Source organism: Pithys albifrons, chromosome 8, assembly GCF_047495875.1.
Source record: "Pithys albifrons albifrons isolate INPA30051 chromosome 8, PitAlb_v1, whole genome shotgun sequence".
Taxonomy (NCBI): Eukaryota; Metazoa; Chordata; class Aves; order Passeriformes; family Thamnophilidae; genus Pithys; species Pithys albifrons.
Window position 1 is genome coordinate 17,806,049 of NC_092465.1, and position 14,103 is coordinate 17,820,151.

At 36.7% G+C, this 14,103-nt stretch overlaps 1 protein-coding gene across 12 annotated transcripts in view; it reads left to right on the top strand.

Moving 5' to 3' along the window:
- SLC4A10 (solute carrier family 4 member 10) overlaps positions 1–14,103 on the top strand; it is a 151,153-nt gene that overhangs the window by 49,009 nt on the left and 88,041 nt on the right. For 10 of the 12 annotated variants that reach the window (XR_011698398.1, XR_011698397.1, XR_011698395.1 and 7 more), the window contains exon 2: positions 5,282–5,363. Coding sequence is in view for 8 of the 12 variants with exons in the window: in XM_071562103.1 (XP_071418204.1) it covers positions 5,282–5,363 (82 nt within the window). In the remaining 4 variants the exon portion in view is untranslated. Of the gene's footprint in view, positions 1–2,294; positions 2,484–5,281; positions 5,364–14,103 lie in introns of all 12 variants that reach the window. The other 2 variants (XM_071562106.1, XM_071562104.1) reach the window with 1 other exon arrangement.

The following is a 14,103-nucleotide window of genomic DNA, read 5'->3' on the forward strand; positions in this document are numbered from 1 at the left end:
AATGGCTTGCTCTGTTAAATATTTCGCAGAAAGGAAGATGTTGAAACAAGATTCTTTTTGGTTATGTTGTTGTGATTTCTGCTGTGAGTGTATTTAGAATGTAATTAAAAGGGGAAAGGATTTTACTTAAAGGCTTAGAAAGAGTGAAAAAAAATTCTGGAATATTAATACTCTTCGTATCTGTTTTTTGCATTGTATTTCAAAGGAAAGCAATCATCCAATTTATTGAAAATGTTGAACAAATACCAGGACAGTAAATAAAATTAGCCAAGTATGAATAAAATTAGATAAAAAGAAGGATCAAGAAAAGAAATAATTTGTAGTTTTCAATGTAAAATGAAAATTTCTGTGTTATCCATTTTGACTCTTTATTCAAAATATATTAGGTCTAGGTATCACACTAGTGGAGCAGAGTATCTACCAAGGGAAAGACAGCGAGACATGCTCATTGCAACTACTTAATAATTTCTTGTTGTCCTAACAATTTCCTGTTTCCTAATGTATATTTGTTGTTATAGTATTATTTCATTTACTGTATTGATCAGCACAGCTGATCTTCAGTAAATGTTTGCCCAGTGTTCAGGTAGCTTTTATAATACATGGAACAGTGTCTTTTGAGATAATGTATTGGTTTACCTCTTTTAGTAAATACATATAAAAACTGTATAGATAACTTCAAATTTATGTATTGTCACCTGGAATTTAATCTACTTTCTTGTCATTCAGAAGATGAGGAATATGTCCTAATTCCATCATGTAGAAATGTACTGAAGTTCGCAAGTGTACGTGTCTACGTTAGCACATACATATTTAAAAATGTGTCATATGCCTTTGTACAGATCCACCTTTCAAAGTAGTTACTTCTTATTTCCACTCAGTCATCTACAATGTGAAGAAAGCATAGACAGTTTATAATATAGAGTTGTCATAAAATGATGCTGCTCATATTTTCTAAAAGTGTGCTTTAATTAAATTGATCTGAGATGTGGAAGGGCAGTGCACAGTTTTAGGAGGTGGCAGGTTGAGGATCAGCCTCTTTGAAATGTATTATAAATTGTAGTTAAGGCTGTATCATAGCAAAAGAGGGTCACTTTGAGAAGCTTTCCAGAAGGTCATTTATATAGCTTTGGATTATCCTGGGTAGTGAGCTTTATCAGTATGTTGGTGGAAAGGGCACTTAAGGCATTTGTTTTTGGTTTTTATGCCATGTGCCTTTTTATTCTTGCTAACTGATACACTTAAAATTTCTGACCATAGCTATAGCCTCACTTTATACTCTGAGAAGCAGGTTGTTGATCTAAGGGTTGAAAATTCTTACTCCAGGACTCATGGTGACCTTCCTTCATGACAGCTTACCAAAAAGTAGAAGCCAAATGTTTTTGAAGGTGGTTTACTTCTTTTTATTTTGTTCATCTTCAAAGGCATATTTCAGTGTTACAACATGGGGTTGCACTGTAAAGGATGCAGAAGATGACTCTACTGTCTGCTTTTCTGTGGTCACCATGGTGTTTAAACCTATAGTACGAAGAGACAAAAACAGTAGCAACTGTATTTATAAGACTCTTTCATTAAAATAGTTTTTTCCTGTGAAATATGTGCAGCTGCTGCTGCTGTGTGGTGAAGGTCATTTCAGCATTCATTTGGAAAATGTAAGAACTGAAATCATGGACTGAGTTGCTGAACCCTGTTCTCTAAGGAGCGTGTGGTTTCCATGTAAAAGCCTTGGCCTTTTCTTGCTCTTTTTCCCCAGATATGTTATTTCTTCTGCTGCGTGTTTGCTGGTATTTTCTTGCTTTAGGGAAATAATTTTGTGCCTAAATTTTGCATAAACTATTGTGTGATTACTATATAGAACTATAAAATATTAAAAAATAAAATGGAGAGTAAAATATTAGATTGTTTATGACAAGTCTATTGCCCTCTGATTAGAGCTTCACTGAAATGTAATTCCACTGGCTTCTGTAGCATTGCTCTTGAAATTAGGCCAACGGAAAATGAGACCATTATATTTATTTTCAATGTAAACTTTGTCAAAGATGTGCAGTGTAAAACTGTTACAAGGTATTAATATACATTTGTTTAATGTAAAAAAGTAAATTTTATGCCTAAATGTTTTTTATGAATTTGTTGTTTCCCATTGTTATCTCTTCACATGGGTAAACTGTCTTAAATCAAATGACTTGGCACTTCTGTAGTGCTTTACAGTTCTGAAATGCTGTGTGAATATTAATTATGGGACACAGCAGCCCAATGAGGAAGGTAGATGAGTAAGTATTATTATCCCTATTTTACAGATGGGGAAGCTGAGGCACAGAGATTAAGTGACTTTCCCAAGGCCACACAGCAAGTCAGTGGCAGATCCAGGATTAGCGCTCTGGGACTCCTGGATCCCTCTCCCATGCTTTAAGCAGTAGACCACAGTGTTCCCTGGACTCAGCAAGCAACTCATTGCAATAATGGACAGTTCCAAGGACTTGTACCTGGTCAGTGTGTCCACACATTTGTTTGCAGACAGCTGCAGTATGTCAGTATGTTTTGAATACTCCAGTCCTTGCAGATTTGTGCCCTGTGTAAAACTTCTTACCTTCATCAACTTCACATGGGGTGAAAGGAAGAAGTGGAAGAATTCTGACAGAAACATGGCATAGCAGTGAAAACCATTTTGTTTTCCTGCCTTACTCTGATTCTGCTGAAACTGATGGGCAAAACTGCAGTGGATTCATGGTTTTGAGGATATTAGTATGGAGACTAGTTGTCATGAATTCTGTCTTCCATGACTGTTCTATGGTTAGTCTTGCCTATACTTTCAGTTTCACTCTCATTTATTGCAGCACTTAAAAATGGTAAGTTTGTAGTTTTCCTGACATTCTAATAAGAAGTAAAGCATTACCAGCTGAAATTGTTTTCAGTCTCTGAATCATCAGAGGAAAGTAAAGTGGATCTGCCACTGTTTTCACTTGTATTGTGATAGTACTTACCTCCCAATGAGATTAAGACCTAATTGCACTAAACTACAAGTGAATCTTTCCCTCACCTCTCCCCTCCTCTGAGGAGGTGGTACAGGAATCACAGAAACTACTTCTAGAGTAAATTCAGTGTAACTCTTGTACTGGTAAATGCAAGGTGGCTTTGTTACTGCTCCCTGGGAAGTCAGCGTGTTCAGTGCAAGGTCTGTTTAATTGGACTTTGCTCAGAGTTTGACAAGTGAATTGGCAACAACAGATACTCTCAGTTAAGCTGTTTTTCCTGTAATATTAATGGAATAAACCCACTTCTGAGAATGAGACAAGGCTCTGAGAATGTGACATTACAGGAGAAGGAGGCAGGGAAGAGAAAGATTGCCAGAATCTGAAAATTGAACACATGGGAAAGGAGAAGTCAAAGTGTATGAGCATATTTTGATAAATATTAATGAATTAATTTGTAGTTAGTTTTCTTAGATAATCTGTAAAGGCTTTAAGCTGTCCAGCAATTAAGTGTTTCTGCCATTGTAAATTTCCCCTAGTATTGCTTCCATAAGCCCTTCTAAGCATCGGTGAAATACTGATGCCAGTGTCTTATGCTAGAACTTGTACTTGTGATATGGCTGTAATACTTGGCCTTTGACATCCCGCTTAATCATTTACCCAGGGACATGGCATTGTGCCAGCCTGACAAACATGCCCAGTTATGTCTAACTGCTTTAAAATAATGAATTCATTTTACTAAGATGGTCAAATGGTTTGTACGAAGTTACACTGCCCTCATACCTCCTAATAGGTTATTAACTAATTATAAATTATTAAAAGACAAATCAGATTCAATAGAAGTCAGATTTTAGTTGCATACCATTATCTGTGTGAAAGCTCTAATAAAGACATTTTAACCCTTGGTCTTTCTTTCTTTAAGAGCCCAGATACTTGGTGCTGACACATTCATAGGATTTTTCTGTGTAGGATAACTGCAGCATGACAGCTGTTTGGAAAAAAGAGAGGAACCTGAAAGAAAATTTCACATCCAGAATGCACCATATCCAGCTATAGATGTGAATCGTTTTGTGTGGGGCACCCGCTCTTTAAGGAGAGATGCTCAAAGAGTTTAATTTCTTGTTATATTCTATTGCATTCTATGTATAGGTATATATTTATCATGGACACTGGGATTCAAATCCCCTTGATTTGCACTTTCATTGAGATACCAATTTTATATATTGAAATGAAGCAGTTTTAGTTCTAATATTGCTTACTAAAACCCCTCCACTAATGGCAAGTAAATATACATTCGTGATATATTAATTGATACTTTTATATAATTCCTCCTATTTTTCTTCATAATAATTTAATGGGAACCACTCTAAATCATGTTGTGAAATACAGCCTATATTTAGCAGCTGGATTTTTTCACAAGTGGTGATGTCAAACTCATAGCGAAGCAAATATTTTAGAACAGCATCTGGTGTCTGGTTGCTGAACTCCCAGAAGAATTCTCTATTCAGGGAAAGGTCTTTTTTTTCATGTCACAAGTGACAAGATCACTAATTTCTGTAGCTTTTCTGGCGTGAACACAATACACTAATTGATCACATAGTGCATTTACTGTGCAGTTGAGAATATAGTTAAAATTCATATATGGCTACAGGATAAAATTAAATATGAAATACATGTTCCTGAGGAAGCAAAGCTTTCCCGTTTTCTGCTATTAGTGTGTGCTACCTACCTTTATAGTACATTCAGCATGGTGCTTGTAAAGAGAAGTAAAGTCTTTGCAATTCACCAGTAAGTGAAGCAAGTTATTTGCATAGTGTTAGTTTTATTTTTTACCATATTGTCACTGAGTATTATTCTCTACCCTTGCCACAGTATAAGGAGTGTTAGTGCTCTAATTTGAGAACTCTGCCTGTAGCTCAGAATCCTGCTCTAAAGACAAAAATACATGTGCAATCCCTTTCTTCAGAAGTATAAGAATAAAGCTGCCTTGATCATACATTTCCTCACTCATCTCTTTCATTTTCCTATTGACTCATGTTTTCCTTAGTTCCCAGTAACCAATGTTTCCTCATCATCTTGCAGGTTTGAACAGAAGTTCTTCACATCAAATTTAGCTGTAATCATACCTCAGTGAAAACTAATGCATGAGAAATAGATTTTAATACAAAAAATAATTTTTTTAAAAGTTTTTTGTTCCTGAGTTGGAAGAGTCAACAATTAAGTATTAAAAGCATCTTTGTTTCATAGCACTGTACAGTCTTGCCAATAGTTTCAAAATGAGAAACAGCTTACCTGTCCTTTCCTCTGTTTTGCAGAGAAATGATGAAGAAGCTATTGTGGATAGGGGTGGAACTCGCTCCATTCTCAAAACACATTTTGAGAAGGAAGATCTAGAAGGTGAGAGATGATTTTTCTGTGCTTTACATTGTCTCTTTCTTTCAAAAGTACTGAAATGTAATTCAAAGGTGTAAATTTATTGATTTGAGCAGGAATGCAAAGAAATGAGAGTAAACTGATAATCAAACTCAGTTTATTTAAAAATGTAACTTCTCACAATGGTGTTGAGACAGATGATGGTGGAAGGAGTTTTCTAGTTTTCAGTGATCTGTTATCAAGTCCTGTAAATATGCGTGTGTGACCTTAGATAAGTCATTTTACTTTTAAGTTTCCTAATATGCAAATGCAAGCAGGACTGCTGATTTGGTACTTCTAATGGCTTCTTCCAAATTTGCATTGCAATCCTCGTGCAGTTGCCTAGCCCCATCTTCAGCTGAACAAAATGATTCTGGAGTGTCAGAGATTGGACAGATACTTGATAATACACACTGCAGAAACCACCTAACTTGACCATGTAGAAGAAAGTGAGAAGTTGTGAGAACTGCCTTAGGATATTGGCCTAATGATTTAGTTGCATTTCAGTTTGTTTAGTGGGTCCCAAATGTACTCTGGTTACTACTGTACTTACACTCTTGTATTGAGTTGTGTGATCCCCCCCGCCCCCTGCCCCAGCTCATAGTTATTGGATGAAACCGAGTTTCTGTTTCACATGTGCTATCCCTTTTCTGAGACTGGAACTTGCTGATTTTGTTAGCTTCTTGCAGTGGGGCATGGAGGTCCTTGTCTTTGTCATACAGATCCACATGAACTAGCCAAAAGTAAATTCCAAGACCTGGGGTGTATTTGAACATGCTGCATCTAAAAAGTTACGTGCATCAGGTCTAAGTGGCGGTAACTCCATCTGTACATGAAACTGAGCTTTCTGAATGCCTACCTTTTTTTTCCCCTTTCCTCTCTGTCTGTATGAGTTTTGTGTCCTCTGCCACATGATGGCCATATTGATGATTTCATGGAAATGCCAACATGTTACATAGCAACTCTGTGCTATTGTTTTCTTCAGCTGTGCCTGAAAAAACAGATGTAGTTGCATTTTGAAAGGGTCCTGGCTGTGCCTCTGTGAGGTAGTCTCTCACAGAAGGATGTAAAATGTCATGTGTTGCAGCATGAATGAGGTATGTAGCTGTCTGCTTAGTCTGGGGAAAGTCTGAGCCATGTGCAAGGATAGATCTCAAGTAAGATGTTTCTGGGGAGCATTTAAAGGTTTGGTGTCTCCAGGGGTAAATGTCTACCAGTGGGTCAGGCTGCCAATGACAGTTTTGGACTTAGGCACACAACCTCTGTTTTTGACTCTCATGTTTCTTCTTCTGTGGTCTTCAGTCCCTTAATCACATCCTTGGTGTCCTTAGAGAATCATAGAATCATAGAATCAGTTGGTTTGGAAGAGACCTCAGAGATCATCAAGTCCAGCCCTTAATCCAAACCTACTTTGATTGCTAGATCATGGCACTAAGTGTCACGTCCAGTCTCACCTTACAAACCTCCAGGATCAGAGAATCCACTACCTCCTTGGGCAAGCCATTCTAATGCCCGACCACTCTCTCTGTAAAGAACTTCTTCCTGATATCCAACCTAAACCTCTCCTAGCAGAGCTTAAGCCCATGCCCTCTTGTCCTACTGTTGGTTGCCTGAGAGAATAGACCAATCCCCACCTGGCTACAGCATCCTTTCAGGTAGTTGTAAAGAGTGATAAGGTCTCCCCTGAGCCTCCTCTTCTCCAGGCTAAACAACCCCAGCTCCCTCAGCTTTTCAGCACAGGACTTGTGCTCAAGTCCTTTCACTAGCCTTGTTGCTCTTCTCTGGACCCACTCCAGCACTTCAATATCTTTCCTGAACTGAGGGACCCAGAACTGACCACACAACTGAGGCCAAAGTTGGGCCTCACCAGTGCTGAGTACAGGAGAAGGATCACTTCCCCTGTCCTGCTGGTCACACTATTCTTGATACAGGCCAGGATCCCACTGGCCTTCTTGGCCACCTGGGCACATTGCTGGCTTATGTTCAGCCTCCTGTGAATCCAAACACCTAATAGAAATATGGGGACTGCCTGTCTTCCTTTCTCCACGATACTGATGCACAGAGCTTTTGTGGGGTCTATCTACCCACAAGAACATCCTTTTGCTGACTCATCTTATTGATTGTGGTAAGGTGGCATTTAAAAATGGGCAGCTTTCTGGGGAATGACATCTTCAAGCTTGGTCACGTGAGTAGGCTCAAGCATTAAGGCAGTCAGAATTACTGTGATGTTCCACATATGACTACATGCAACGTAATTTAAGACCTGTATTTAATTACTATTTTCCCCCACCATCCTGTATGTGTAGAGTTGCTCCCCTGAAATATCAGTGAAAATATTACTTCAAAAATCTGCTTCTGGGATGTTATCCATAGATAGTGGAACATGGAAGTGACACCCCAACAGTCTTTGCATCAATTTAAATTGTTTAGAACATTGGAAAATTCTGTTGTTAGCCAGTGAATCTGCTTTTATTAGAAGTAAAATCACACTGCTTCATAATGTTCCAAGAAAACAATTGTTTGGTATAGAATCAATCCTTCATAATGCAGTTAACTTTCTCAGATAAATTTCATGTGCACTCTTAAGTTCAGATCAGTGTGTCTTCAAATATATAATCACTACATTCAGAAATACTAATTGATGTAAAACGTTTTGAAGAGATTACAAATTTTAATATCCAGTTGCTGTTAATAGCATGTCCATTTGTTTTGCAGTACGTCTAGGCTCATCTCCATCTGGAAACAGTGAATGGACTGACAAATATCTGTCCTATTCACTGTACATTATGTTGGGTTCTAATAAAAAAAAATGTACCTTTTCCCTAATGACATAACAACTATGAAATATGGAATTAATTAATCAGGTGGTAATTTCATATCTTAGAAAAATCATATAATTAAACTATAAAGTATTTTATGTAATTAGCTCTTTGACAGACATTTAATTGGGTTTGTGTTTTAAAAATGTAAATAGCCAGTTACAGAATATTTTAGGAAAGACTAGTTTTGCCAGGGTTTAAGTTTCAATAGCACCATGTCAGCAACATTTAAAAAATTGCAATTTGTATGAAGAACTAGGGCTTTTTAAAATATCAAAATCAGTATTCAATTCCTTCCTATTGAATATTAAGATTGTAAGTATTTTGCTGTTTTTTAATTTTACACTATCAACATTTAAATATTAGAAATACTGATTTAAATGTGTAATACAATTTCCATCTGAAATTTCTCGGCCCATCAAATACTTGGATTTGCATATTTTGGGCAGCCATTTTTAAGTATATTACATTTCTTGCTGAAAGCATGAAGGTATCATGGTGATTAATGCTGCCTGGAAGAACAGCCATGAGAACAGAATTTTGCCTCAGTCTGCCTAGATCAGGATTTTCTTTCGTTCAGCACTGTATAAAAATTTGGGGAGATAAGACAGGAACTGCAGTACTTATGTGAACAGAAGAGATGTGGTGCTCATCTCAGTGCCAGTAATGGTACTTGCATTAAGTACTTCAAATCCTATCTTTTCACTTAAGCTTTGTGATGCTTCAGAGGTGAATTGTTTGCAGAGCTTTGGCATTCAAATTTTCAGCATGAATGATTTTTCTATGTAATTAATTTTTCCTCAGTTGTAAGGTCAGGATCAGTCACTAATATTGAATAGGTTATTTGTCTGAATGTTGCATTAATGGAGGGACAGAGAAAGCGTTTCTTGTAGCACAGCAAGAAGCTTATCTCCCCTGGTTATAACCATGTATTTTGCATGCTGTCTTTCAATAAGTATACAGACAAAATTCCTATTGAAATGAATATGCTCTAATTTTTATTAGTGGTGGAATTCCTTAATGAAAATTGGGCACTGATTCTGAATACTAAAGTACTTAATTGCAAAAGGACAGGTTGTACATGTACCTCTACTGGGAGCAGGGAGGCCAGTTTTCCTGAACAGATGTGCACATCAACAGTTGCACTCAGACAGCTTACTCTGTGTTGCTGTCTCTGGCTGTCTGCCATTGCTTCAATCTATGTGCAGTAAAAGCAGTTTTTTGGCAAAATGGATATACCTACTTTCTGTCTCATAGATCAAAAACATTTGGATTGCTCTTTATGTACCCGGAGATCTCAAATTGCCTCAGGTCACATGCTGAGACTTTTGGACTATATTGATATGCAAAGGGATTTACACTAAATGCACTCTGAGGTCTTTTCGTTATGCCCACTGTATTAGCCGAGAGGGAAAATGACTGTTCCATGGCTGTCCTTGCTGGAGGTGGTCAACTGCAGTTCATGGATTTTTGTGGCAGGATTTCAGAACTGCTGTAGGTATTACAGTGGCCTGGTTGGAGAAGCAGCTTCAATTGGGAGATAGCTGGAGATGGAATTGTTATATGGAGGTCCAAGCATGAATCAAGGATGACTTCTGGCTCTCTTGGAGAAAATCGTATAATGTTCGTTGGTTCAGAGAAGTCATGTTTCATACCTTTAATCTGCCTAAATGGTATGAGAAAAATTTGCCTCATGGGAAGTCAAGTTTGCCATCTTTCATGTCTCTCAGGACACGTAAAACACTCTATCCAGTATATGAATCACTGTTCATCAGAATATGGATTCTGACACTTGTGACAAAATTCTGATTACATGGATTGCTTACTGAAAGTCAAAAAACTGAAAGCTAAATTAAAACATAAACATCACTAGCACAACAGAGAATATGATGCAGAAGCTGAGACTTTAAACATAATAAACCAAAAATTAATTTGAAACGTTGTAAAGATGTTTTGTATTTAAAAACATGCATAAAGATTAATTTTGATAGTAGATGTCCTGCTGATCAAAAAAGTGAAATCCCAGAATATTTAATTTATGTCTTTAAAAATTGTTTTATTAGTAATTATTTCTTTTTATATTTGTTTTAGCTTATGACAGTGATTTAAAAATTATTTTAATGAAATTTTGATTATGTTCAGTTAGCATTAATATATGAAAAACTCATTGTAGTTGACCTCTAATTTCCATATATTAGTATATATATACTTAGCAAAAATCTGAGTGGCTACAGATAATTAAGTAGGCTTTTATTCTCAGAGACAACATGTTTTATAGAAATAACATCATAGTAGACCTGTCTGTAACTGATGCTATTTACTTGAAAATTAATAGGACCTTGCAGCTCACAGGACTGAAGAACATGCATTTTATTAACCTGCTGGCCTTGATTCACACATGCCCCCATGCAGAAGTAAGTCAGATGTGAGTTCTGCTTGGTCAGACAGGAGCATCGATCAAGATCTCCCCTCCCTTTGTCTCCCAGGATATTACAGCTTTTTGTAAATAATTTGTTACTGTGTCAGTAAAGACCTCTGCTCTGAGCCTCCTTGCCTCTGCTTCCCTTGGGTGCCCTCTTCATCTTAATGTTCACTCTGACCTAGGTCATTCTCCTTGCTGCATTACAGTGGTACAATAGAAGCTGTGAAAGTAGAGTTGGAGAGAGAGATTCGGCTTAGTCTGTGCCTATAATGTTGGCTTTACAAGTACAGAATTCTTTCATTTGGTTGCCTCCCAGGTATTACATGCTCAAGCTTGTTCTGTTTGTGATTTCTAAGACAAATCTTTCTGTAGTGCCTCTCAATATTCCTTGAAATGTCACATTTCTCCTGAGCAGTTCTTGCACTTACCTGGTTTGGTCCCTTTTCATGGGTCTCTCCCTTCCCAGGAGATTCCATGTTTGTAGGAAGAAGGTTCGCCTTGAAGATGCATGAATAACCAAAGATTACGTTCACAAAATCTGGTTGACAAATCACATGAAGAATAATGAAACTGTGAAAGCAAACAAGTATCACAACATTGGGTGAACACCACAGTATTTTGTTGATCATAAGCTGTGGTTGTGGAGTTTGATTTTGCTCTGAGCTTCACAGACAAGAAACATTTCCCATATTTGTAGGAACGGATAATACCAAATATTTCACTTTGTGAAATCCTGATAGATCAAACTGACATAAATCAGTTTGCCATTACTGGTGAAAACTACAAAACTGTGGCATCAGAAAACAGAAACATTCGATTTTTAAGATACAGTTGTACTAGTACTGAGTTTGCCTTTTTTTTTTTTTTGTCTTTTTGCTTGTTGGTAATTTAGAAATATAGGTCAAATTCTTCCATTCAATAACCACAGCTTCACTTTCCATCAGTGGAAACAGCTTTTGTATCTGAGTGGGTCCTTTTACATTCTGTGTCTGCTGAATTTTTTCTTTCGTCTGGTAAGGTCTGAGACCTTATAAGACTGTAGACACAACACCTCTGGAATCCTCTGGAGAAATGTAGGAAAATTGGGAATGAACATAAGTGCTGTTATAAAGACTTTTAACCCAACCAGAACCTGGAAAAATCATTTTGTTACAAGGCAACATGTGTTGGGAGAGCAGTTTGAAAGAGCAGATTGTGGCTCTTAAAAAGATCCCTGACTTTAATGACTTCAGTGTAATGCTCTTATCCTCCATATTCAATATGTCCTTAATGCTGTCTTGGGCCAGGGATATTGTGGTTTTTTTTTTCTATGTAATTTGTTTTGCAGTCTATCCTGGAACAAAATTGTGAAGGTTTTCTTGTCAGTTCCTCCAAATTTTAGCATGGCAAAAAGGTGAAAAATGTCTATTGGACAAACCATAACTGCAAACAGCAATTTAAACTGTTGATTTAGGAAGGATTGCATTTGTCCTTTCTGCTTTCTCTTCAGCTCTGCTTCCCTGCTGCACTACAAAAATGAATCATGAGTCATGTACTCTACTCCTACACAATTCACAGTAATCACTTTTTCTCCTATAAGGAAAGAGGCAATTTTTTTAACTCTACATGGACTGCTGGTTTTCTGTCTCTACCTCACTGTTCATTTTTGAGAGGATGGAAAATTGCATTTGGTTCAATTATAGCTGGAAATACATAAAAGAGGCTTCAAGACACTGAGTCATTTTTTATGCAATAGCTACCAACTTGGCTTGTTCACTAAGGAGCTCCTAAAGTACCTACTTGAGTCCCGCATGCCTGGTGTGACATGGAGGCCTGAAAGAATTTCCATGCTGAGAGGGGTTTACTCCTCTCCATGGTTTCTATTATGTTTTATTTATGATACTATTTTAAAAATCAGAATTAATTCAGATACCAGTGAGCCATAGGATTTATCTGTTCTTCCTGAGCTTTTCCAGCTAACCTTACATTAGTAGTGTTTTTCAGAGAAAGACTATGATCTTTTTCTTGCAAAAACACACGCTGAACTAAAATGTAAATTTATTCCAGATGTGCCACTAGGAAAGCTAAACATGAACACATGCATAAATATTTTCAGTATTAGGATTTAGGAGCAAATAATTTTTAAAAGCAGAACCTCTGAGAAAATACAATAATACACAAAGATTATTTACAGTCTGAGAGCTTATTAAAGGAATGCAATGTACTGAATTAATCTGCTCTGCAATGTCACCATTATACAGGGCTACACATCCACTATTAAACTGTATAAAGATTGTTTAAAAAAAAGATATTCTGAATCAAATTGCAGATAGCTGGGCAACAAAACCCAAAATAAAAAGGTAGTTCAAATCTGTGCATTATTGTTGTAGCATAAGAATCTTGTGGTTTACCTTCAAAGCATTAAAACACTCCTTGAGTAAAAGTATTTTAAAGAAATAATAGCCCTTGTTATAAAGCATTATCTTTAATTTTTATAGTACTACATTAAATCCAAGTTATATTATAGAATATTTTAAAGGGATCCTGTTAATTATAGTTAATTTTGAGAGAGATGAATGTACATATAACCATATGGAAAAATCAGGATCTCCCCTACCCTAAACTTTTGAAGAGGAAGCGTATTGTGCTGTAAATATCTTCAGTTTGTGGAGGTATGAATTCATTGCCCTAGAAAAGACAGATTTTAAATATACATTATTAATATGAATACATCTTGCAGAGACAATTCTCAGAATAAAATACAAGTAGAAGGGTTGTTTGGGGTTGCTGTGTTCCAAAGAAGAAATCAGTCCTTACACCTGAGTTTATTTTAAGAACCCAATAGCAAATAAACATCTAAAAAGGCAGGCTCAGAATAGGAAGAGTTTTCTGCATATCTGTTGAAAATGAGAGGTAACATCCAGAAATGGTTTTCAGAACCTGGCATTCTGGGTCTTTAAAAACAGAACTTTATCCTAGCTACCTATCTTAATCATTAAATAAATGGAAAGAAAAAGAAATGTGGTGGGACTCTTAAGCTCTGAAAACACATATCCCATTATAATTGATAGTGCTTGATGACTTAACTTAGTACTTCTGGAAATCCTAGTACAAGTATTTGAGTGGGCATTTCAAGGGAAATGGAGAGAAAGTATTTGTAAATGTTTCCCTTAATTTAGTGAAATTAAGATCCTTCTAAAGCTAGGAGTACAGATGCTTTTGCCCCAGTGCCTCCCATTCTTCAAAACAGTTTCAACATGGTAAAATACACCCATTTGGTAGGAAGAACACCCTGTTATGCTCACTGCTTAAATTGTGTGTAAATTCTGCGTGAGAATGGTTGTTAGATTGTACCTGATGTCTTTTTGTAGCCTTGCCAAAAGAATGAGAAATTATGATGTAATTGAGCTGTGTGCTGTGGAAACGTACGGCAGAGCAGAATTATTTTATAATATTTAAGCAATATTCAGTAATTTTTACTTGGCATCCTGATGGATATCCTAAT